The sequence below is a fragment of the Chiloscyllium punctatum genome, chromosome 9 (assembly GCF_047496795.1).
Source record: "Chiloscyllium punctatum isolate Juve2018m chromosome 9, sChiPun1.3, whole genome shotgun sequence".
In the NCBI taxonomy this organism is placed as follows: Eukaryota; Metazoa; Chordata; class Chondrichthyes; order Orectolobiformes; family Hemiscylliidae; genus Chiloscyllium; species Chiloscyllium punctatum.
This window is the reverse complement of record NC_092747.1, coordinates 80,550,777-80,575,837: the sequence shown is the minus strand read 5'-3', so window position 1 is coordinate 80,575,837 and position 25,061 is coordinate 80,550,777. Positions and strand designations below refer to the sequence as shown.

Here is a 25,061-nt window from a genome sequence, read left to right as displayed (position 1 = left end):
AATTGGCTGTGCTAAATTGTCCATAGCGTTAGGTAAGGGGTAGATGTAGGGGTATGGGTGGGTTGCGCTTCGGCGGGGCGGTGTGGACTTGTTGGGCCGAAGGGCCTGTTTCCACACTGTAAGTAATCTAATCTAATCTAATCAACCCTCCGAACAGTAACCCACCTAGAACCATTCCCCTACTACTCTACATTTACCCCAAACTAATGCTCCTAACCTACACATCCCTGAACATTATGGGCAATTTTAGCATGTATGGACTTGTAGAACAGAATGGCCTGTAGGGATTCTATGATTCTATGAAAATCCCCTTTTACCTTCTCCTATGTTGGGTGGATATCTTCCATCCGGGTGTGATGCACTTGACACCATGAAGCAACTCTTGTGCTTCTTAGTTTCATCCATAATCCTGAAGTTAACCTCAAAGTTTGTTTAACGCTACAGCATGCTGTTTCTCACTTTCTGTTAATTAGAACATCACTGAAGAAGCTGCACATGCCTTCCATCTTGATTAGTTTCTGCTCCATGACATGCAGGATCTGTTTGTGTGGAGTTTGCTTGTTCTCACCATATCTGCATTGTTACCACTGGGTGCTCCAGTTTCGTCCCACAGTCCAAAGGTATGCTGGTTAGGTGGATTTACCGTGCTAATTTGCCCCATAGCGTCCAGAGATGTCAGACTAGATGCCATGGTAAATACAGGGATCTGGGTGAGCTACTCTTTGGAGGATCAGTGCAAATTTGATGAGCTCAATGACTTCTTTCTGCACTGTAGGGATTCTATGATTCCAGTTCCCCTGACTTGATGTTACTCCAATTGTCCCTGACTCAATGAAGCTCCAACCTCTACTGACTCAATAAAAATCCAATTTCCCCTGAAACGATGCCGCTGAATGATCCTTGTCAGTCTTCTGAATCCAGCCAGTTGGAATGCAGTGTTGCTTAGAAAACTCTTGGAAGTCCTGTATGCACCCCCACCCCTCCTTCCACATCACGAGCTGCCTAAGGTGAGTTTAGATCTAGTGTGAGTGTTAGTGAATGGGTAGGGTTCTGGAAGGTTAGGTAAGTCAGTAGATGGTAGAGTGAGTGAGTTGGCAGACGGAAATGTTGATTGATATAAGGGAAATATTTCACAATAATCCATTGCAGTGGCATCTTGTAGACAGCATTTTTAAACTCCACATCTAGGCCATCATGGAGAGGACTACACTGACTTGCAACCTAATATGTTATTTACAATGATATCCTCTGTTAATGCACTGTGCACGCAGAGCAACCTGTCAAACTGCTTAAAGTTTCTCAAAATCAACTTTTAAAAGTTGCCAACAGTGTGTCTGATGTTCTTCAGTCCTTAACCTCATCAAATAACTATAAGAAATAATTCCAACCCAATCTAATGGCCATCTTTCTTATGTGTCTCACACTAAGTAAGACTAATGCATGTTAATCTGTAAGCAGCCATTAGTTGACTAAATATTTAGACCTCTGCAACAGACAGGCAGCTCAACAGTATACTATAATCTCTCTTTTGATAGGTTCAGCCCTCTTACTGGCATAGCCTAAATAATGGCTCTCGCCATAAGAGCTGACAACATCTCCTCCATGAGGGATGGTTAGAACCTGCAGATTTGTCTGCTTCCCTGTAAATAATTTCTGCTGCCACTAGTTGTGCAGCATCATCTGCAAGTCAAGAGAGAAGAGTATCACTGATTATATGTTTATGTTTAAGTGATACATGCCGAAGTAACTGTCAACCTGTGTTACACGTGAAGATTTATCGCCGATCTTCACTTCACATGTGAGATCGTTAAACTTCTTGTGTCGTTATATCCAGCTCCTCTGATGACAGTTTTGCCATGAGCTTCTGTAGCTATTTGTTCCCAACATCTCATGTTTCTGGAGGGTATCCTAAAACTTTGCTCCCTCTTGAATACATGGAACATCTTCTAGCTCTGCTGACAATATTTCCAGTGTGATGCAGGAAGTACTTGCTCAATGTTCCCTGGTCTGTCACTCTTCACTTTTTCAACTGTAGAATGTCTTCTATACCATGCTCAAGATTAGATTACTTACAGTGTGGAAACAGGCCCTTCGGCCCAACAAGTCCACACCGCCCCGCTGAAGCGCAACCCACCCATACCCCTACATTTACCCCTTACCTAACACTATGGGCAACTTAGTATGGCCAATTCACCTGACCTGCACATCTTTGGACTGTGGGAGGAAACCGGAGCACCTGGAGGAAACCCACGCAGACACAGGGAGAACGTACAAACTCCACACAGTCAGTCGTCTGAGGCGGGAATTGAACCCAGGTCTCTGGCGCTGTGAGACAGCAGTGCTAACCACTGTGCCACCGTGCCACCCTGCACCTGCCCAGATGTAGTACAGCTGGCTGTTGATGGATAACTACCTCTTGATTTTGGGCTCTCTGCTTATGAATGCAGACAATAGATTGCATGTTGAAATCTCAAAACAGTTGGTGGGCTGTCTGCAGTACATTTAATAGTTGCAGGTTACTTGAGCACCCTGTTCCTATACATCATTTTAGAGTATCCAATTTAACCCCAGTAAGTCCATGTAAGAGGATCAGACAGCAACAACGTGAACTTATGATGGGGAAAAGTACTTGATCAATCTGCTGGAATGTTTTGAGGACGTAACCGGTAGAATGGATAAGAGGGCACTAGTGGGCATGCTTTACTTGTATTTTCTGAAGGCTTTCAAAAAGATCTCACATAAGAGATTATGATTTAAAATTAAATTGCATGGGACAAGAGGTTATGCACTGAAATGGATTGAAGTAGATTAGAAGTGGCATGGTGGTACAGTGGCACAGTTAGCATTGCAGTCTCACAGCACCAGAGATCTGGGTTTGATTCCAGCCGTGGGCATTTGTCTGTGCAGTGTTTGCATATTCTCCCCCTAATTGCATGGGTTTCTGTTGGTTACTCCAGTTTCCTCTCATAATCCAACAAGGTGCATGTTAGGTGGATTGGCCACATAGTATCCAGGGATGTAAAGCTAGGGGAATTAGCCATAGTTAATGCATGGTTATAAGGTTAGGGTGGATGAGTGGCTCTGGATGGGATGCTGTTCAGAGGTCAGATGCTAAATGGCCTGTAGGGATTCTTTAAAATATAATGTAAGGATTAAATGAGAACTGTTGGATGGACAGAAAACAGAGTAGGAATAAACTGATCTTTTTCTGAGTGGCAGAGCGTGACTAATGGGGTACTGCAATGATCAGTGCGATGATCCCACCTATTCATAATATAATTCATGATTTTACTATGGATCAGGCCAGACTCCTCAAAACATTTCAAAGAACTAGTCCAGACCCTAACTTTGCTAGTTGTTTTCAACAGATGTAACGCAGATATTTCAGCAGAGATGCACCTGGTCAAGCGACTTAGTTTTAAACAAAACAGAATGTATTTACTGAATGAAACACAAACAAGAGAGCAGAACATCGAATAACGTAACCTATCTGAAAACCCAACAGATCATTCAAACTTAGTGATGCAGTTCCAAATGCAACAATCACCTTGGCACAAAAGGTAAAATAAGACACAGGTTCTTACAGGAGAGAAGTCAGAGAGACAGGAGGATCAGCATAAACCTGCTTCTTTAGGTCTAGTAACCTTTTCAACACTACTGCTAAAAACTAAACCAAATCAGAGTAAAGCTGAGCTGGGAGAACTGGCCGCTCCCCTTTCATTGTACAAGTGTTTTTTTTAAACATGAAAACCTGTTTCCTGAGGCAGTATCAGTTAGCTTCAATCAAACTAGCCCCAAAACCCTTCAACTTAGACTTCAGAGTCTATGTCTTTTATTACCTCTCTGAAAAGCAAACAAGGACAACATAATCTTCTTAAAGGAGCAGTATCGTCATGTTTTATACTTTAAGTTTGCAGATTATACAAAGTAGACGCAATATATTTTAGATAAATATGAGGTTGTTACTTTGAAAGCAAAAACAGGAAGAGAGATTGTTATTTGAATGATAATACATTCAGAATGGTGGAGGTGGAACAAGATCTGGATCTCCTTGTTCACCAGTCATTCCAAATAAGCAGGCAGGTGTAACAGGCAGTGAAGAAGGCAAACAGAGTCGTAGAGCTGTAGAGCATGGAAACAGACCCTTCAGTCCAAATCATCTATATTGAACAGATATCCTAAATTAATCTAGCCCTGTTTGCCAGCATTGACCCATATCCTTCTAAACCCTTTCTATTCATAAACCTATTAAATGTTGTAATTGTACCAGCCTCCACATTTCTTCTGGCAGCTCATTCCTTACACGCATGAAAACGTTGCCCCTAATGTCCCTTTTAAATCACTGCAAGCATGGTCTCCTGCACTCTTTATGATGAAATTCCAACCCCACTCCCATTTTCCAATATCCATGAAATTTTTGTGTTAGAAAAAGATTAGTCCCAATATTAACCCTTGATTCCGCCATCCCTCTGTCTGAAGAGCAATTATTCTCGTTTTCTGTTCTCAAACCATTTTTTTTTTGTTGCATCTAAGATGATACTGAGCCTCCTATTCCCACCTTTTTACTGTAGTACTGTTTTTCTTCAAATGTGACTGCATTCTTTTCATGGTTGAAGCAGCTGAGAAGGCTTACTTTGACAGGCCCTCATTGGTCAAGCTACAGAGGGTTACAGTGCTGCGGTCTGCATCAAATTCCATGCTCACACAGACAGCAAAGAAGGAGCTTACTTTCGCACAGCAAAGGTTACATGAGCATGGTGACAAGCCAGTCAAGTACCTAGTATATCTCGCCAGGAAAAGGAGTGCTCCTCAAGCCATTACATTGATTAGGGAAGGATCTGGGAATCCAACACGTGATTCCAAAAAGACTAATGTGGCATTCCAGAGATTTTACTGTAAGTGGGCAGCACAGTGGGCAGCACTGCTGCCTCATAGCGCCAGAGACCCGAGTTCAATTCCCGCCTCAGGCAACTGTTTGTGTGGAGTTTGCACATTCTCCCTGTGTCTGCGTGGATTTCCTCCAGGTGCTCCGGTTTCCTCCCATAAACCAAAAAAAAATGTGCAGGTTAGGTGAATTAGCCATGCTAAATTGCCCGTAGTGTTAGGTGAAGGGGTAAATGTAGGGGAATGGGTCTGTGTGGGTTGCTCTTTGGACGGTTGGTGTGGACTTGTTCGGCCGAAGGGCCTGTTTCCACACTGTAAGTAATCTAATCTAATCTAATCTGAGGGTTGTGAGGAGGGGTGGGCCAAGATGGAGTCCTTTTTCAAAGATCTGGAGCTCCCAGGTGTGACCCCCGAACAAGAATCTTTTCTCAATGCCCCTTTATCAGAGCAAGAAGTGTAGGAGGCTGGGAAGCAGCTTCAGAGTGGAAAGGTGCCTGGTCCTGATGGACTACCCAGGAAATTCTTTAAGGAATTTATAAGCATACTGTCAGACCTGATGCTCAACATGCTCAATGACTCATACGGTCATGATCGTCTCCTGCTGTCTCTGAGCGAGGCCAATATTTTGCCTATTCTTAAAAAAGGGAAGCTCCTGGGAGACTGTGCTTTGTACAGGCCCATTTCACTCTTAAATGTGGACTTCAAATCCTCTCTAAGACTCTTGCATTAAGGCTGGAGACTGTGTTACCTTTTATAGTTAAAGAGGACCAGACGGGCTTCATGAAGGGCCACAGATCCTCCAATAATGTTCGGAGGCTGCTTAATGTAATTCAAGCATGTCAACAACAGTAAATACAGGGATTAGTGGTTTCTATAGATGCAGAGAAGGCATTTGACTGAGTTGAGTGGCTGGACCTTTTTTATGCTCTGGAGCAGTTTGGCTAGGCAAAGCCTTTATAAGATGGGTAAAGGTTCTCTACCATGACCCTCTCATTGCGGTCATCACCAACAGAGTACGATCAAGGAATTTTAGCATTTTTAGGGGCAGCTGGCAGGGCTGTCCCCTTTTGCCATTGCCTTTTATGTTGGTGATTGAACCATTGGCAGAGGCCATTAATAGGGATCCTAATCTATCAGCTCCAGATGTGGGGTCAAAATTACATAAGATTTCGTTGTAAGCGGACGATGTCCTCATTTGTTTTGTCAAATCCAGCAGTTTTGGTGCCTCGCCTGGTACAATGCATCAGTGCGTTTGGCACCTTTTTGGGGTATAAGATTAATTTTGCAAAATCAGAGGCTATGCCTATGGGTGGTCTTACAAAGGTGCTAGGTCTTGAGGGCGAATATCACTTTCCATTTAAGTGGTCACGGAGCGGGGTTTATGTTTTTGGCCTTATTCATCACTCCAGATCTTGATTGGTTGTTCAAAGCTAATTTTGTTCAAATATTCGACAAAATCAAATCAATTCAAAGATGGGAGGCGCTTCCGGTCTCATGGTTATGTCGGATAGTGCTTATTAAGATGAATATTCTCCCCCGTTTGTTGTACCCTTTATATGAATGCTCCCCATGATTTTCAATAAGCAAATGTTCAGGAGACTGAAGGGCTGGTTCATCTCTTTTATTTGGCATCTTAAGTGGCCCCTAATTAAATTAGCTCAGCTGCAATTGCCTCACAAATTGGGGGGAATGTATCTCCTAGACATTATAAACTATCAACTAAGCTTGAGCGTTTGGGCTTGTGGTGACCCTGTTTCAATATGGTTAGATAAGCAAAACCTCTCAGGCAGGGTGCCCCCTTACTAGCTGCTGCTTTTGGATAAAATGAGGACAGATGGGAATATTGCCATAACCCAATAGTTATCAATACTGTTAAGGCATGGAGGGCAATTCGGCAGAGGGAAGGCAATATTGGCAAAACATCTCTTACACCTGTAGTGATTATGCTGGGTTTTCAACCGGGAATGATAGAGTTAGGATTCAAACATTGGGCAGCTAGGGGTGTGTCTTGCATGGGCGATTTATTGGAGGGAGACACAATGATGTCCTTTGAACAGTTAGCACAAAAATACGAGTTATCTAACAGAGACCTCTTTCGTTTTTCTCAACTTATAGATTTTATTCAAAAAAAGACTACACTTTGGTTCCTACAAATCCAACATAGCGAGGAGGGTACTCAGTGCTAACAGTACACTTTCTGTCAGCACTTTATAACATCAATTGGGGGGGGGCGCCCTCTAAGAGAATTTGATTGACTCTGCAGGGTGTGGGAGAGAGAGGGCTAGGCATCAAAGTCTCCTCACAGGCATGGGAAAATATTTGGGAAAACACAAGAAAAATATCAATTTGCAATAGGATCCATGCTTTACAGTTGAAGATTCTCCACAGGGTCCACTTGGCTCCAGAATGTTTGTCAAAATTTAAACCAGGGGTATTTTCAGCATGTCCCAAGTGCAAGGTTGGTATGGGCACTCTTACCCATTGTCTCTGCTCCTGTGGTAAGCTTCAAACACACTGGAGCACTGTGGTGGGTGCAATGGAGGGGATTTTGGGTATGAGGGTAGAGAAGGACCCAATCTCTCTTCTTCTTGGCCTGCACAGTGTGTTCCCTTAGATGCACATAAGAAAAACTTTTCAACATCCTCACTTTCAAGAAAAAATATCTTGTTAGATTGGATATCCGAAAATCCTCCGGGCCTGTTGGGTTGGCGGAAGATTGATATGGAGTATATCCTCTTAAATTTTCTCACAAGTATGGTACACCACAAAACTGAGAATTTCTATAAGACTTGGCAGCTGTTTTTGGAATACCTGGACACAGATTTGTCTGCCACACTAATAAGGGCTTTTATATAGCTATAGCGATTATGCTTTATGAGGCCAATATCCAGAGAGGGGGCATTGCGAACATATGAATGTGATATTTGAGAATGAGTGTTTTGTTTGGCTGAGCTAAGTTATTTGTTAGCTTGTTGTTGGTTATTAATTATTTAGTTAAGTAGTTACTTGGATTTTTATATATGTATGTTTTTCTATGCATATTTATACATTTGTACATGAGGTCCGTTTGGGTTTTTTACATTTTTTTTGGTGTTCTTTCTTTGTATTGTTTTGAATTGTATTGTTTTGTATTTGTTGTAATATTAAAAATCTTTTTTTAAAATATATATTTATTGAAAAATAAAGTGCCTGTTCAGTCTGCTTGCATAATTAAGAGGAGTTTGTCCTTTTGTCTTTTAAGTTAGTAAATGTTAGTTAAAAAAATACGAGGCCAAATGTCCTAAATGGGTTAGAAATTGTACCTGTACTTAATAAAAGAATAAAGGATATTAAACGGATTACAGTAGCTGGGTTGTGAGATTTGTTGACTGTTTGCCTGTGTGAGTTTCATTCATTCATGCAATTTCATATAAGTGCTGTTTTGACAGTTTCTTAAAGGGATAATGGCCCAGTTAAAAGGTATTTAACAAGTACGTACTAACTGGGGAAATGTTTGGTGTTCCAGGTCTAAGAGATGGTTGGTAAGGGCTGATTTAATATTATAATGTTTCATTGAGACTTGATGGAGATGGTATTGCTTATGATATGCTACACTTATTCAGCAATAAATAGGCCTAAACACTGCTTGTAGCAAAGGTTGATAAGTATTGAAGGGTGAAAAGTCAGTCATAGTTGAAAGGTTTGTTTTAATTAGATAGGGTTGTTTAAATTTGGTCTATATTATGATAGTAAAATATACTACAGAACCGCGGTTTCATGAATGAATGAATGAATGAAACTGTGTTATAGTAGGGAGTTAGGAATGAATGAAACAGGAATGCAATGTTCACTTGTGAATGGATTAGTGAAGGATAAACATGAAGTGCTTGTGAGTGGGTTAGTGAAAGGACCAAGAATACAATATCTCACAAAGCCATATGCTCACTCATTCTACCAAAGATCAGATGTCAGCTGTCCTGTAGTGTATTGAGTGTCACTTGGATGGAAAACCCTTTAATCTCAGTCACCTCCATTGCCGGAATTAAACTGACACCAGAGACTAATATAACAAAGAATATAGAGAACAAAGAACAATGCAGCCCAGGAACAAGCCCTTTGGCTCTCTAAGCTTGCGTCGACACATTTTACCCTTCCATACTAAAACTGTCTTTGCTTACAGGATCAGTATCGCTCGATTCCCTTCCTGTTCGTGTATTTGTCCAGATGTTTCTTGAATGCTGCTCTTGTGTCTGCTTCCACCACTTCCTCTGGCAACGTGTTCCGGGTACTCACTACCTTTTGTGTGACAAATCTGCTTTACACATCTCTTTTAAACTTCCTTTCCTGCATCTTGAATCTGTGTCCCCTTATAATTGGCCTCTGCACCTGGGGAGAAAACCTCATATGTTTCACCCTATCCATGCCATTCAAAACCTTACAAACATCTATTAGGTCAACCCTCAATCTCCTGTGTTCTAGTGAAACAAAATCTAGTCTATCCAACCTTTCTACATAGCAAAAAATCCCCCATACCAGACAACATCTTGGTAAACATTTCCTGTATCCTCTCCATGGCATTCACCAACCTTCTGGTGTGTGGTGACCAGAACTGTACACAATATTGCAATTGTGGCCTAACTAAAGTTCTATAAAGCCACGCTATAACTTGTCTATCCTTATACTCACTGTCCTTTCCAATGAAGGCAAGATGCCATAGACCTTCTTTACAACGTTATGCACCCGTGTTGCCACCTTCAGTGATCTGTGGACCTGCCCACTCAGATCCCTCTGCATATCAAAACTCCTAAGGGTTCTGGCATTCGCAATATAATTTCCACCTGTACTTGACCTTCCAAAATGAATCACCTCACATTTGTCTGGATTGAACTCCAAGTATCATTTATCTGTCCATGCCTCCAACTGGTCTATATCTTTCTGTATCTTCTGACAATCTTCACTGTCTGCAACACCACAATCTTTGTATCATCTGCAAACTTACTAATTAGACCAGCTCCATTTTCATCCAAATCATTTGCATAGACCACGAACAGCAGAGATCCCACTACTGATCTGTATGGGACACCTCTAGTCACATCTCTCCATTCTGAAAAGCATTCTTCCACCGCTCCCTCTGTCTCCTATAATAGTTCTGAAGCCATCTTGCTATCTCACTCCTGATTCCATGTGACTTCACCTATTGAACCAGTCTGTCATGAGGGACCCTGTTAAAGGCTTTACTGAAGTCCACATAGACAATACCAACTTCCCTTATCACTTATCTTCATCACCTCCTCAAAAAACTCTTACCAAGTTAATGGGCCACGATCAGCCCCACACAAAAACATGCTATCTTATCAGTAATAAATCAATTTGCTTCTAAATGTGTATGGATCTTGTCTCTGAGAAACTTTTCCAATAATTTCCCTACCACCAACTTGAGGCTCACAGGCCTGTAATTTCCTGGATTATCCCTGTTACCGTTCTTAAACAACATTGGTTATTCTCCAGTCCTCTGGGACCTCACCATTGGCCAAAAATGATATGAAGATATCTGTCAATGCTCCAGCAATTTGTTCTCATGCCTCTCTTTATATTCTGGGATAGATCCCACCAGGATGCAAAGTCTTATCTACTTTAATAATTTTTAATAGCAACTTGGCTTAAAGTACAACCTACAGTATGAAGTGTTTTTGCCAACTTTCCACCCAAGTTCCAACCTACTCTTGTTCTTTTCAATTCTGCAGACAAGAAACTCGACCTATCCAAAACAAAATTCATCAACTCAGACCTGATAAGTCAAATTTTCCATCTCGCATATACATTGAAGGATAGAATCTGGAATATGTTGAGTGCTTCACAGACCTGAACAGCACCTCTCTCAAAAGGTCTCCATCGACTTATAGATCCATCTGCTTCTGTTGTGCCAGTTCAGCTTTCTACAAACAGCAGCAGTGAGCATTTGACCATAGAGATCTATAAAAATCCAGTTGTCACCAATACCCTGTACTGCAATGAGAGCTAGATTGTGTCGCAGTGACACATAGAGTGCTAGATAAATTTCACCAGCAATACCCCTACCTCCTTCAGATTCAATAGAGGACCATCAGACAAATGCTTGTGTTCTCCTTGAAGCTAGCTCCATAAGTAATCAGGCAAAACTTCTGAAAAATCTGCTATAGTGGACTGATGTTATGCCTAATGTCAGGTCCTGTTTTCTTACTGATCAAAAAGCAGGTATTCCAAGGAGGACAAAGGTAATACTACAAGACATTCAGGAACTCTCCTTAAAGCATGGTAGCATTGACTTTAAAGATTGGGAAGAGCTTGCTACCAATTGTTCAAAAATTGCAACAAGTCTTCCCCATGTTGTTATCAGGCTTTGTGTTCAAACATCTTAATGATGAGACAGAGCGGCAACAAAGAAGGGGAAGAAAGGAAACAAATCCTGCTCTCCACATACCATTTCCCAGTGCACGAGCAATCTCCCAGATGTAATAGTGGCTGAAGGGAATTTATATTAGGCAGGAAATGGTGTTGGAGAGACTGTTAGATCTGAAGGCTGATAAGTCCCCGGGACCTGATGGTCTGCATCCCAGGGTACTGAAGGAGGTGGCTCTAGAAATCATGGATGCATTGGTGATCATTTTCCAATGTTCTATAGATTCAGGATCAGTTCCTGCGGATTGGAGGGTGGCTAATGTTGTCCCACTTTTTAAGAAGGGAGGGAGAGAGAAAACAGAGAATTATAGACCAGTTAGTCTGACCTCAGTGGTGGGAAAATGCTGGAGTCAATTATAAAGGACGAAATTATGACACATCTGGATAGTAGTAACAGGATAGGTCAGAGTCAGCATGAATTTATGAAGGGGAAATCATGCTTGACTAATCTTCTGGAATTTTTTGAGGATGTAACTCTGAAGATGGACAAGGGAGATCCAGTGGATGTAGTATACCTGGACTTTCAGAAAGCCTTTGGATAAAGTCCCACATAGGAGGTTAGTGAGCAAAATTAGGGCACGTGTTATTAGGGGCAAAATACTGACATGGATTGAAAATTGGTTGGCTGACAGGAAACAAAGAGTCGTGATAAATGGCTCCCTTTTGGAATGGCAGGTGTGACCAGTGGTGTGCCGCAGGGATCAGTGCTGGGACTGCAGCTTTTTATAATGTACATTGATGATATAGATGAAGGTATTAAAAGTAATATTAGCAAATTTGCTGATGACACAAAGCTGGGTGGCAGGGTGAAATGTGAGGAGGGTGTTAGGAGAATACAGGGTGACCTGGACAGGCTAGGTGAGTGGACGGATGCATGGCAGATACAGTTAAATGTGGATAAATGTGTGGTTATCCACTTTGGTGGCAAGAACAGGAAGGCAGATTACTACCTAAATGGAGTCAAGTTAGGTAAAGGGGCAGTACAATGAGATTTAGGTGTTCTTGTACATCAGTCATTGAAAGCAAGCATGCAGGTACAGCAGGCAGTGAAGAAAGCTAATAGCATGCTGGCCTTCATAACAAGAGGAATTGAGTATAGAAGCAAAGAGGTCCTTCTGCAGCTGTACATGGTCCTAGTGAGACCCGCACCTTGAATATTGTGCACAGTTTTGGTCTCCAAATTTGAGGCAGGACATTCTGGCTATTGAGGGAGTGCAGCGTAGGTTCACGAGGTCGATTCCCGGAATGGCAGGACTATCTTACGCTGAAAGATTGGAGCGGCTAGGCTTATATACGCTTGAGTTTAGAAGGCTGAGAGGGGATGTGATTGAGACGTATAAGATTATTAAAGGATTGGACACTCTAGAGGCAGGAAGCATGTTTCTGCTGATGGGTGAGTCCCAGAGGACACAGTTTAAAAATAAGGGGTGGCTACTTAGAACAGGGTTGAGGAGAACCTTCTTCACCCAGAGAGTGGTGGGTGTATGGAATGCTCTGCCCCAGAAGGTAGTGGAGGCCAAATCTCTGGATACTTTCAAGAAAGAGTTGGATAGAGCTCTTAAGGATAGTGGAATCAAGGGTTATGGGGATACGGCAGGAACAGGATACTGATTGAGGATGATCAGCCATGATCATAATGAATGGTGGTGCTGGCTCGAAGGGCAGAATGGCCTACTCCTGCACCTATTGTCTATTCTCTATTGTCTATTGCATGTTCAGCCCCATGTATCTAAAAATCATTGGATTTTTGAAAATCTGATTTTTGACAATGACCCTGTTCAGTCACATGAAAACCAAGGTCAGAAGCTTATGACCTTGAGCAGAACTCAAATCAAAGGACAGAATGATGATAACTCAATCCATCAGTCTGTTCATGACACCGTTTCACATGTTTTTCCCACAGTGGTGCCATTTCAGTGCTTCAGATTTGTATGACTAGCAAGTGAATATTAGGGATTTAACACTTTTAAGAGCAGGATACTGGGATAGACTTCTGCTCTTGTGTGAGGTATGGAGGAGGATTTTGATTAATGTTGTAAGATCCACATTATGGGTGGGGTAGGTTGTTGATTAATGAAAACGTATATGCGTTACGAATGTATTTGAACATTGATTCTCAATACAATGCATAATATTCTGATCATTAATTTTTATAATCAGATCTTGATTATTGACAATAGGACTCATTAATTGAAATAATTAATACTAATGTGTTAACATTCCTAATGACCTAAGCAATAATTTCTAGGCACTCGTCAGCTGGTCATGAATGCAATAGAAGCTATGCAATTATTAATGTAATGATTATCAATGTAATAGAATTCTAATTATTAATGTAAATCAGTATTGATTATTTTTGCAATAAGATCTCAATTGTTGATGGCGCATTCTTATCGTAATATTGAGATTAATCAATGTAGTGGTATCCCAAATTTTAAAGTGACTCTGATTGTAAATGTATTAGGAATGTGATTATGAATATAATTAGACTTTGATTATAAATGTAATAGAATCATGATTATTAATGCATTGTAGTCCTGATTATTGAACACATCGGTTTGCCGTGAAAAACTACTTTTTCTTGGATTTTTTGCAGCAGCAATTAGGCCTTGAAGAGTAGTCTATTAGGCCAACTCACCAACAAAAACAACACAATTATTTGAAGGGGCCTTACTGTCAAAAAATCTGTCTGAGTTCCACTTCAAGTCATTGCTCCTTCGGAACTCATGACAGAATAGTTTGCAAAGTCCTGCTTTATGACCTCATGAAATTTATGGCTGCCTTTCTCACCCTTTCATTACCCTTGTGCATTTTGTGTCATGAAAGCCAGCACCAAGCCATTAAGTCCAAGTTTTTGACAGTGGTAAACCTTACCATATACCTGTTGTATGTACACTAATCTTTGTTATTCATCGGGGATAGGGGCGTTAACAAAAAAATGCAGATACTGCTAAAAGTAAATCTCCTATTTACCGTGAAAGACCATGCACTCAGACCTGGTGCATCAATAGAAAAAAGAAATGGGATCTGGACTGACCTCTCAAGTATATGGATCTATGGATAAGGAATCTGCAGATAATGAATGAGTGTAATGGAAATTGCATACAAAATTTGATTAGTTCCCATTAAGTACATTTAGTGGTTTCAACATGCTGAATCAATAGCATGATTTTTTTGTGGTTGTCAGCCATTTTGCTTCTGAGATGCTTCTCCCAAGATGCCACCCATAATGTAAGTATTTTTCAATATAAAATTAATTATACAAGAATACTTGTATAAGTATTACAGTCATAATTTTCCTTTCAGTCTGTTACTTGTTGCTGATGCTGAGCAACAGTTCTATCAAGGCATGGAGCTATCTTGATTAAGCATTCATTGAAATCATGTTCAATGTCCATCTTGGCGTAGTTATGCTGAATTCGCAAACTGTCCCTGAATTTTGTTGAGTCATACTGCAAATTTTGCAGGTGTCACTGGGCTCAGTGAACTACTGTTGAAGTTGTTAGGCTTGTGGTGAAGTTAATAAAGTATAAACAAGGTTAGAACACTGTCATTGGAATGAGGAAACGGTTATACTAAGATGAATCCTCACCACTGCTCACCATGTTGTATGAGCTATGTGGCAGATTTGGTGCTACCATCCCATTGGTAGGGATATATATATATATATATCACATACACACAGTGCAGGATTTTAGATTCATGGATCCTTGAGGCCTGTTCTAGGATGGTTCACCTATACAAGAGGGATAGATTTCATCTGAACTGGAGAGGAACGAATATCCTCGCAGAAGGTTCGCTGGTGCTACTCAGGAGAGTTAAACTAGAGTGGTAAGGGGCTGGGAACCAGACCAGTGGATCAGCAAGTGAAGGCATTGAGGGGAAGGCACACATTAGAACCAGGTGAAAGTGAGGATTGCAGATGCTGGAGATTAGAGTTGAGAGTTTGGTGCTGGAAAAGCACAGCAGGTCAGGCAGCATCTGAGGAGCAGGAGAATCAACATTTCGGGCAAGAGCCCTTTATCAGGAATGAAACTTGTGAGCCAAAGGGGTAGAGAGATAAATGACAGGGAGGAGTGGGGCTGGGAGGAAGGTAGCTGAGAGTACGATAGGTAGATGCAGGTGGGGGTAATGGTTATAGATCGGAGAGGAGGGTGGAGCGGATAGATGGGAAAGACAATGGACAGGTATGACAGGTCATGAAGGTGGTGCTGAGTTGGGAAGGTTGGAACTGGGATAAAGTGGAGGGGGGGGAGGGGAGCGGGGGGGAGTGGGGGAATGAGGAATGTAATGAAGTCCACATTGATGCTGTGGTTGATGTTAGAACCAGTAAGTCAGAAAGGAAGGACAAGTAAAGACAGGTAAATGAATGCAATGGTACTGATGGGCTCAAGTGTGTTTATTTCAATGTAAGGAATATTATAGGTAAGGCAGATGAGCTTAGAGTACGTGGGATCAGTACGTAGGACTATGATATTACGGCCATTATAGATATTTGGTTGAGATAGGGACAGAATTAGCAGCTCAATTTTCCAGGCTTCTGTTGTTTTAGATGAGACAGAGGAAGATAAGAGGTGAAGGAATTGCTTTACTAATGAAGGCGAATGTTACATTTGCACTCAGTGAGCAGATGGAGGGTTAATCCACTGAGGCAATATGGATACAGCTCAAAAATAAGATGCATGTAATTCACTCTGAGTGGATTATACTATAGGCCTCCCAACAGCAACTGAGACATTGAGAAAGAAATATACAAGCAGATTATGAAAAGATTCAATAAAACACGGTTGTCATAGTGAGTGAATTTAACTTCCCCAATATTGACTTGGACTCCTTTTAAGCAAGCGGCTTGGATGGAGCAACTTTGTTAAGTGCATCTGAGAGGGTTTCTTGAAATAATATGTGAATAGTCCAACTAGAGGAGTGGCCATACTGAAACTTAAATTGGTTACAATGAGCCTGGCCTTTCAGTGGGATAGCTAATTTGGATACAGTGATCACAACTCCTTAAGTTTTAAGATAGCTATGAATAAGAGTAGTTCAGGACCTTGCAGAGAGGTACTAAATTGGTGAGGCAAATTTCATCAGTATTAGGTAGGAGCTAAGGAGGAGCTGTTATCAAGCAAGTCCACATTTGACATGTGGGAATTGCTTAAAGACCTATTGTCAGAGTTAAGGACCAACATATTCCAGTAAGGAGAAAGGACAAGGATGGCAAGGAAAGGGACTCTTAGATAACGAGAGAGGTTGTGACTTTACTCAGAAGGGAAAAAAGTAGTATATGTAAGGTTTAGGAAGCTAAAATCAGACAGCCAAGTGTGGAATATAAAGAAAACAGAAAGAATTAGGAGAGCAAGAAGGGGCCATGAGATAACCTTGGCAAATAGGATTAAAGAGAATCCCAAGGCATTCTATACATACGTTGAAAAAAAGGACAAAATTCCTGTGCACCTGAGATTGCTGGGACCTTGACCAAGATCTTTGTATCCTTGCTAGCCCAGAAGACTGGCGAGTAGCTAATGTAGGTTCCTTTGTTCACGAAGGGAAATAGGGAGAATCCAGGAAGTTTTGTGATTTTTCACATCAGTGGTTGGGAAGCTATTGGAAAGCATTATGAGGGATAGCATTTGCATGTAGTTGGAAAAGTATAGCCCAATTCAGGACAGTCAGTACGGCTTTGTACAGGGCAAGTCCTTTTTACTATAAACCGACCGACTCCCACAGCTACCTAGACTACACCTCCTCCCACCCTGCCCCCTGTAAAAACGCCATCCCATATTCCCAATTCCTTCGTCTCCGCCGCATCTGCTCCCAGGAGGACCAGTTCCAAAACCGTACAACCCAGATGGCCTCCTTCTTCAAAGACCGCAATTTCCCCCCAGACATGATGGACGATGCCCTCCACCACATCTCCTCCACTTCCTGCTCCTCCGCCCTTGAGCCCCGCCCCTCCAACCGCCACCAGGACAGAACCCCACTGGTCCTCACCTACCACCCCACCAACCTCCGTATACAGCGTATCATCCACCATCATTTCCGCCACCTCCAAACGGACCCCACCACCAGGGATATATTTTCCTCCCCTCCCCTATCAGCATTCCAAAAAGACCACTCCCTCTGTGACTCCCTCGTCAGGTCCACACCCCCCACCAAGCAAACCTCCACTCCCGGCACCTTCTCTTGCAACCGCAAGAAATGCAAAACTTGCGCCCACACCTCCCCCCTTACTTCCCTCCAAGGCCCCAAGGTATACTTCCATATCCACCACAAATTCACCTGCACCTCCACACACATCATTTATTACATCCGCTGCACCCGATGTGGCCTCCTCTATACTGGGGAGACAGGCCGCCTACTTGCGGAACGTTTCAGAGAACACCTCTGGGACACCCGGACTAACCAACCCAACCAACCCGTGGCTCAACACTTCAACTCCCCCTCCCACTCCACCAAGGACATGCAGGTCCTTGGACTCCTCCATCGCCAGACCATAGCAACACGACGGTTGGAGGAAGAACGCCTCATCTTCCGCCTAGGAACCCTCCAACCACAAGGGATGAACTCAGATTTCTCCAGTTTCCTCATTTCCCCTCCCCCCACCTTGTCTCAGTCAAATCCTCGAACTCAGCACTGCCTTCCTAACCTGCAATCTTCTTCCTGACCTCTCCGCCCCCACCCCACTCCGGCTTATCACCCTCAACTTGACCTCCTTCCACCTATTGCATTTCCAACGCCCCTCCCCCAAGTCCCTCCTCCCTACCTTTTATCTTAGCCTGCTGGACACACTTTCCTCATTCCTGAAGAAGGGCTCATGCCCGAATTGTTGATTCTCCTGCTCCTTGGATGCTGCCTGACCTGCTGCGCTTTTCCAGCAACACATTTTCAGCACAGGGCAAGTCATGTCTTACTAACTTGATTGAATTTTTCAAGGAGGTGACGATGGTGATTGTTGAGGGTAGAGAAGTGAATGATGTCTACATGATTTTAGCAAAGCTTTCACCAAGCTTCCTCGTGATAGGCTAATCCAGAAGATTTAAGATGCATGGAATCCACGGTGACTTGGTCGCTTGGATTCAGAATTGGCTTGCCCATAGAAGGCAGACAGTAGTGGTAAAGGTTATTTTTCAGGCCAGAAGTCCATAACAAATGGTTTTCCTCAGGAATCCATCCTGGGATCTCTGCTGTTTCTGATATATACAAATGACTTGGATGAAAATGTAGATAGGTGGGTTAGTAAATTTGCAGATTACGCAAAAATTGGTGGAGTTGTAGATAGTGTAGAAGGTTGTTAAAGGATACAGTGGCATACAAATCAGTTGCAGATGTGGGTGGAGCAATAGCAGATGGAGTTTAGTCTAGGAGGTATGAGGTACTGCACTTTGGGAGATCAAGTAGACTTAGAGATGTACATGGAAACAGACGCTTTGGTCCAACCTGTCAAATTAATCCTTTCTGTCCATATACCCATCCAGGTGCCTTTTAAATGTTGTAATTCTACCTGCCTTCACCACTTCCTCTGGCAGCTCATTCCATACACACACTACCCTCTGCACGAAAAAGTTGCCCTTTAGATCTCTTTTAAATTTTCTCCCTCTCACTTTAAACCTATGCAGTCTAGTTTTGGACTTCCCACCCCAGGGAAAAGACCTTGTATATTTCTCCTATCCATGCCCCTCATGATTTTATAAACTTCTAAAAACTTCTTAGCCTCCGATGCTCCAGGGAGAATAGCCCCTGCCAATTTAGCCACGCCCTATAGCTCAAACCCTCCAACCCTGGCAACATCCTTGTAAATCTTTTCTGAATTTTTTCGACTTTCACAACATCCTTCCGATAGGACGGAGACCAGAATTGCACGCAGTATTCCAATAGTAGCTTAACCAATGTCCTGTACAGCTACAACATGACCTCCCAAATCCTGCAATCAATGCACTGATCAATAAAGGCAGGCATATCAAAAGCTTTGCTCACTATCCTGTCTGCCTGCGACTCCACTTTCAAGGAGCTATGAACCTAGATTCCAAGGTCTCTTTTTATAGCAACACTCCCTAGACCTTAGAAAAGTATGCTGTTAATGGCAGGATCCGGAACAGCATTATTGGACCGAGGGATCTTGGGGTTCAAGTCAATGCTCCCTGAAAGTAGCCACACAAATAGATAGGGTGCTAAACAAGGCATATAGCATGCTTGCCTTTATTGGTCAGGGCAATGAGTACAAGAGTTGCGTTCATTTCTGGTCACCACATTACAGAAAGGATGTAGAGGCTTTGGCAGTGTTTATAGAAGTGGTTCACAGGGAGTCTGCCCGGATTATAGGGTATGAGCTGTAAGGAGAGGCTTGAAAAACTCCAGTTGTTTTCTCAGGCGCAGCAGTGGCTGAGGGGAGACTTGATAGAAATCTAAGGTTATGAGATGCATAGATAGGGTTAATGGTCAGAATCTTTTTCCCATAATTGAAATGTCTAATGCTAGGGGGCATGTATTTAAGGTGAAAGGGGAAAGTTCAAAAGAGATGTGAGGGGCAAGTCTTTTATACAGGGAGTTGTAAGAGTCTGGAAACACGCTGCCAGTGGTGGTGGTGGAGGCAGATCCAATTGGGGCATTTAAGGGATGTTTAGATAAGCACATGAATATGCAAGGAATGGAGGGATCTGGACCAAGGGCAGGGAGAAGGAATTAGTTTAACTTGGCATCATGTTCAGCACAACATTGTGGACTGAAGGGCATGTTCCTCTGCTGTACTGTTCTATGTTCTGATGTTGAAAGCACATTAATTCACTGTTAGCATTATTTGTGTTTATTTGTAAATGATTCTGTGTTTCCTGTGCTTCAGACCATTATGTCACTTTCATCCTATTTTGGGTTTCTTACAGGTGAGCAAAAAGCCCGATAAAATAAATGAAGATTTGCTCAGCGATGTGGACACAGAAGACAAGGGGATCTGGGAGTCAATCACCAGGTATCACAAGGTGCAAGTACATAGCTCCCTGAAAGTGGCAGCACAAATTAATAAGGTGGTCAAGAAGACTTACAGTATGTTTGCCTTCACTGGTCAGGGCATTGAGTATAAAAGTTGGCAAGTCATGTTACAGCTGTATAAAACTTTATTTCAACCATATTTAGAGTATTGTGAGCAATTCTGATTGTAGGAAGGATGTGGAGGCTTTGGAGAGGGTGCAGAAGAGGTTTACAATGATGTTGTCTAGATTGGAGTGCATTAGGTATTCAGAGAGGTTGGACAAACTTAGATTGTTTTCTAAGACAAACTTAGAGTTTCAGGTTGAAGGGTGACCTGATAAAAATTATAAAATTGAGAGGCATGGATAGAGTGGAAACTCAGTCTCTTTCCCAGGGTGGAACTGTCAAGTACTAGGGAGTGTAGTTTTGAGGTGAGAGGGGGCAAGTTCAAAGGAGTATTGCAAGAAAAGTTCTTTTTACACAGAGGATGGCATTTGCATAGACATATCAGGCAGGGAATAGAGTGATAGGGATCACATGCAGGCAGAACGGGATTGATTTTAAATGGCGCCATGGTCAGCATGGACATAGTGGGCCAAAGGGCCTGTTCCTGTGCTGTATTTTCTATATTTTGTGCAACAAAAAATTAGTTACTGACATGTAATGAGAGATGGACAGTGAGTTACTAGGAATAACCTTTTTATCTTCTCGAGAAAAATTCCACCCACAGGAGCCTATCATAATATCCCATAAATAAAAGATGAAGTACAGCGTCTGATTGAATTCAGGGATATGTTCAGTCAACAGATGGAGCTATGTGACAGGAGAGTATGTGTTATTTTGGTCCTCCAGAGTTATATAAGAGGCAGCAGACATTTAAATGGTTTGAGCAGATTACATTATCCAAAGTATCACATTTTAGCTGTTACCATAAAATTGTTGAATTTTGCATTTAATTCATTTATGGGTCATTGGCCAGCATTTATTACCCATCTTTAGTTGCCCTTGAGAGGTTATGTTGAATTTCTGCATTCCTTTTTTATAACTGCACCCTCATTGTTTGAGAGGAATTTCCAGCAACTTGATCTAATGACACTGAAGGTGAAATGTAATATATTTCCATGAAAGATGTTGAGTAGTATGGACGGGAACATGCAGTTGGTGGTGTTTTCATTTATCTGTTGCCCTTGTCCTTCTGCAGGTGGCCTTGGATTTGGAGGTTGCTGTGTAAGGAACTTTGGTTAGTGATGCATCTGGTAACTAGTACCTCCATGTCATGGTGGAGCGAATAAATGTTGAAGGCAGTTAGCTGGTTATTCCTTGATGGTGTCACAGTGTATGTTCTAGGAACTGCATTGATGCAGGTACATCCCCCTGTGTGGTGTGAATGTTTACTGCTGGTAGCCTGCTGAACATGATGGAGAATGATCCTTTGCATGCAAAGACTAGTGAAGTGGAAACTAAAGACAATCTAAAGCTGTCACAGCTGAGAAAAATGCGCAAGTGGGATAGGAAAACAAAAGACCTCCAGAAGCACAGGCTGTGGATAACACGAGTTCAAGGACCTACGTTATTAAATAGGTGAGTTGAGTTAGCGGATTGTTCATGAGTGTTGGGAAGAGACAATTACTGAAGGGGCTGGCATTTAATTAATGCAAAAATTTGCTGATAAGAAGCCAATTATCGTCATTCCTGCAGAACAAGAGCTTTCTAGTTCTTGAATATATCATATTGGTTAACTATTGTGTTTTTTTGTTAAAATTACTTTGGCTGTCTCTTATGGATATGTTCAGTGACTGACCACCGTGGTAAACAAATCACAGAAATGAAACATGGGATCCATCAAGCCAGATTTGACTCTTGAAGCTCACTTGTTTCAAATTACCATCAACTGGGATCATATCAGAAGTTCTATACTAGCTTCCTCAAGTTCACAATGCTTCCAAGTTTAGTTTCATCTACAAATATTGAAGTTCTGTCATGTGCTCCAAGGTCTTGGTCATTAATATATAGCAAGGCAACCAAGACAATAATCTCTGGGGAAGTCCATTACAAATCTTTCTCTGGCCTGAAGAACATCAGTACTGTCTGACTCCTGTCACTCATCTAATCATGTATCCATGTTGCTCCTATCCCTTGTGTTTCATGAGCTGTTATGTTGCTCATAGGTCTGTTCTGTGGCAGTGCAGCAAATACCTTTTGGAACTCCACATACAGTATATCAACAGCATTCCCCTAGTAACCCTCTCATTTAGCACTTCAAAATAACTCCAGCAAGTTAGTCAAAGATAATTTTCCCTTGAGGAAACCATGCATGGATTTCTTAACGAACCTGCATTTGTAATTCCCTGAACATCTGACATCACTCTTGAGGCCAAGTAAAACTGAAAGAATGACCCAGTGCCTCCAGAATTTCTACATTCATTTCCTTCCTTGTCTGTATTACATCTGGTCTTGGTGTCTTATCAACTTTATGTATCAGATTGTCTGATATCTCACTTATAAATTGTCAGCCCTTTTAGTAACTGAATTCTCTTCTTTCTCTGTGGCTTGGGTCAGCACTATCTTCCTTGATAAAGATCTTGAATTCAATTACTGGTGACTCATTTTCTTCAATATCCAATGTGGACAGCACTACTTAGAAAAAATCCATTCATTGCATCTGAAAGGCTACAATACTGCAGTCAGCCCTGGAACATGCTCTGTGGTCAGGTTAGTCTTAAGTGTCAGCCCTGACACAGTTAGCAGCATATTTGACTCTCACTCACAATCAGGCAGTATAGCAACAAACTATATTCAACTGATAAAAGGGCTCATTTCAGTAGATACTGAAGGAATCTGGTGTAGCTGGATTGAAAAGAAAAACTGCAGTCAAACAGCAATAAGTATTCAAGAAGGAGATGGACATGTACAAACAAACATTCAAATAAAAGCTAAATACGGCAGACGCTCGAAATCTGAAACAAATAGAGAATGCTGGAGAAACTCAGCAGATCCGGCATCATTTGTAGTGAGAGAAAAACAGAGTTAACATTTGAATCTGGTGATCGATCCTAGCCCTTCATTTGAAGGACAAAAGAGGGACATCTAGAGTTAAACCTTCCCAGATGGCTAAAAGTAAAGATGATAAAACAGGCTTTTGATAAGTACCAAGTTCAAACAATACAGTAGCAATCTAGCAGAAATAGGAAGTACCAAGGAGGTATGAATAAAGGAAAAAATAAGCAAGTATGAGAAAAAATAGCAAATAATGAAAGAAAACACTTGATGGCTTTTATCAACATGTAATGATTCAAAACTAAAAGGGAAATTTTGTGGAGGCAGAGGCCTGTTGAGCCCCCAAGTGAGGTGGCATGCTGGCTCAGTGGTTAGAACTACTGCCTTCCAGCACCAGGGACCTAGGTTTAATTCCACCCTTGGATAACTGTCTATGTGCAGTTAGCATATTCTACCTGTGTCCCCTTCAGGTGCTCTGGTTTCCTCTCATAGTCCAAAGATGTGCAGGTTAATTAGGTTGGCCATGCTAAATTGCTCAAAGTGTCCAGGGATGTGCAGACTAGGTGGATTAGCAGGGGAAATGTAGGATGATAGGGTAGAGGGGTGGATCTGGATGGGATGCTGTTCGGAAGGTCAGTGTGGACTTAATAGGCCAAATGGCCTGCTTCTACACAATAACGATTGTAAATGAGTACTTTATATATGTTCCTGCTAAACAATAGGATATCTCAGTGGTGAAGAACATAATAGAGACATTGGATTGGATTAAAATAAGCAAGATTAACTCAAGTATTGGCACTAGTTCAAAGTAGAAAATCCAAACGGTCCAGATTAGGGGCATAGATAGGATTTATAGATAAGGTCTTTTCCCTGGGTTGGTGGAGTCCAGAAATAGAGGACACAGGTTTAGGGTGAGAAGATAAAGATTTAAAAGGGACCTAAGGGCAACTTTTTCATTCAAAGGGTGTTGTATGTATGGAGTGCGCTGCCAGAGGAAGTGGTAGAGGCTGATACAATTACAACATTTAAAAGGCATCTGGATGCATATATGAATAAGAAGGGTTGAGACCAATATGGGCCAAGTGCTGACAAATGGGACTGGATTAATTCAGGATATCTGGTCGGCGTGGATGAGTTGGACCAAAGGGTCCGTTTTCTTATTGTACATCTCTATGACTCTGTCAAGTGTATCTTAGTTTGCTGAGGAAAGTACATAGTGGGAACTCTGGCCACTATCTTCCAATCCTTTAATATGGGGTACTGGTAGAGAACCGAAGGATATAAATGTCAGACTCCATTTACATATGGGGAGCGGGATAACGAATTGAGTAAGCTGTATTTGAACATGACCATTTTTAATTTGTGCTGTCAGTGCAACAGTAAATGGAATAGGAAATATTTTCCATTCAAGCAACATCAAATGCCTACTGAAGAACAAAGGGAATTACTACTTAGGATGTGAACATAGAATTACATGGAGCAACTTTAATCAGATTTTCAAGAATAAATTTATTCTGTGATCAAAATTGAGCTCAAATTATGCCAATGTAGGTTTTGTGGAATTCTTTGATTTTTTGCATAACAATCAAGTGACTCTCTTTCCTGTGCTTCAGCTTTGCAGAAGGTTTCCGGTCTGAACAGAAAGATGACGTCCTAAACATTTTCTCTGTTGCATCAGGACATCTTTATGAGCGATTTTTGAGGTTAGTTGATGACTAAGTGTTTCCAATATTAATATTCCAATATTGGTCAGGGAGAGTGAAGAAGAGTCTGGAGATATGCTATTACCAGGAACATGGTGACTA

The 25,061-nt window shown here is 41.8% G+C and overlaps 1 protein-coding gene across 2 annotated transcripts in view; it reads left to right on the top strand.

Moving 5' to 3' along the window:
- Window positions 1–25,061, top strand: part of uggt2 (UDP-glucose glycoprotein glucosyltransferase 2) — a 381,083-nt gene that overhangs the window by 303,809 nt on the left and 52,213 nt on the right. For both annotated transcript variants that reach the window (XM_072577884.1, XM_072577883.1), the window contains exons 32-33: window positions 20,175–20,260; window positions 24,870–24,959. In XM_072577884.1, coding sequence (XP_072433985.1) covers window positions 20,175–20,260; window positions 24,870–24,959 — 176 coding nt within the window. The remainder of the gene's footprint in view (window positions 1–20,174; window positions 20,261–24,869; window positions 24,960–25,061) is intronic.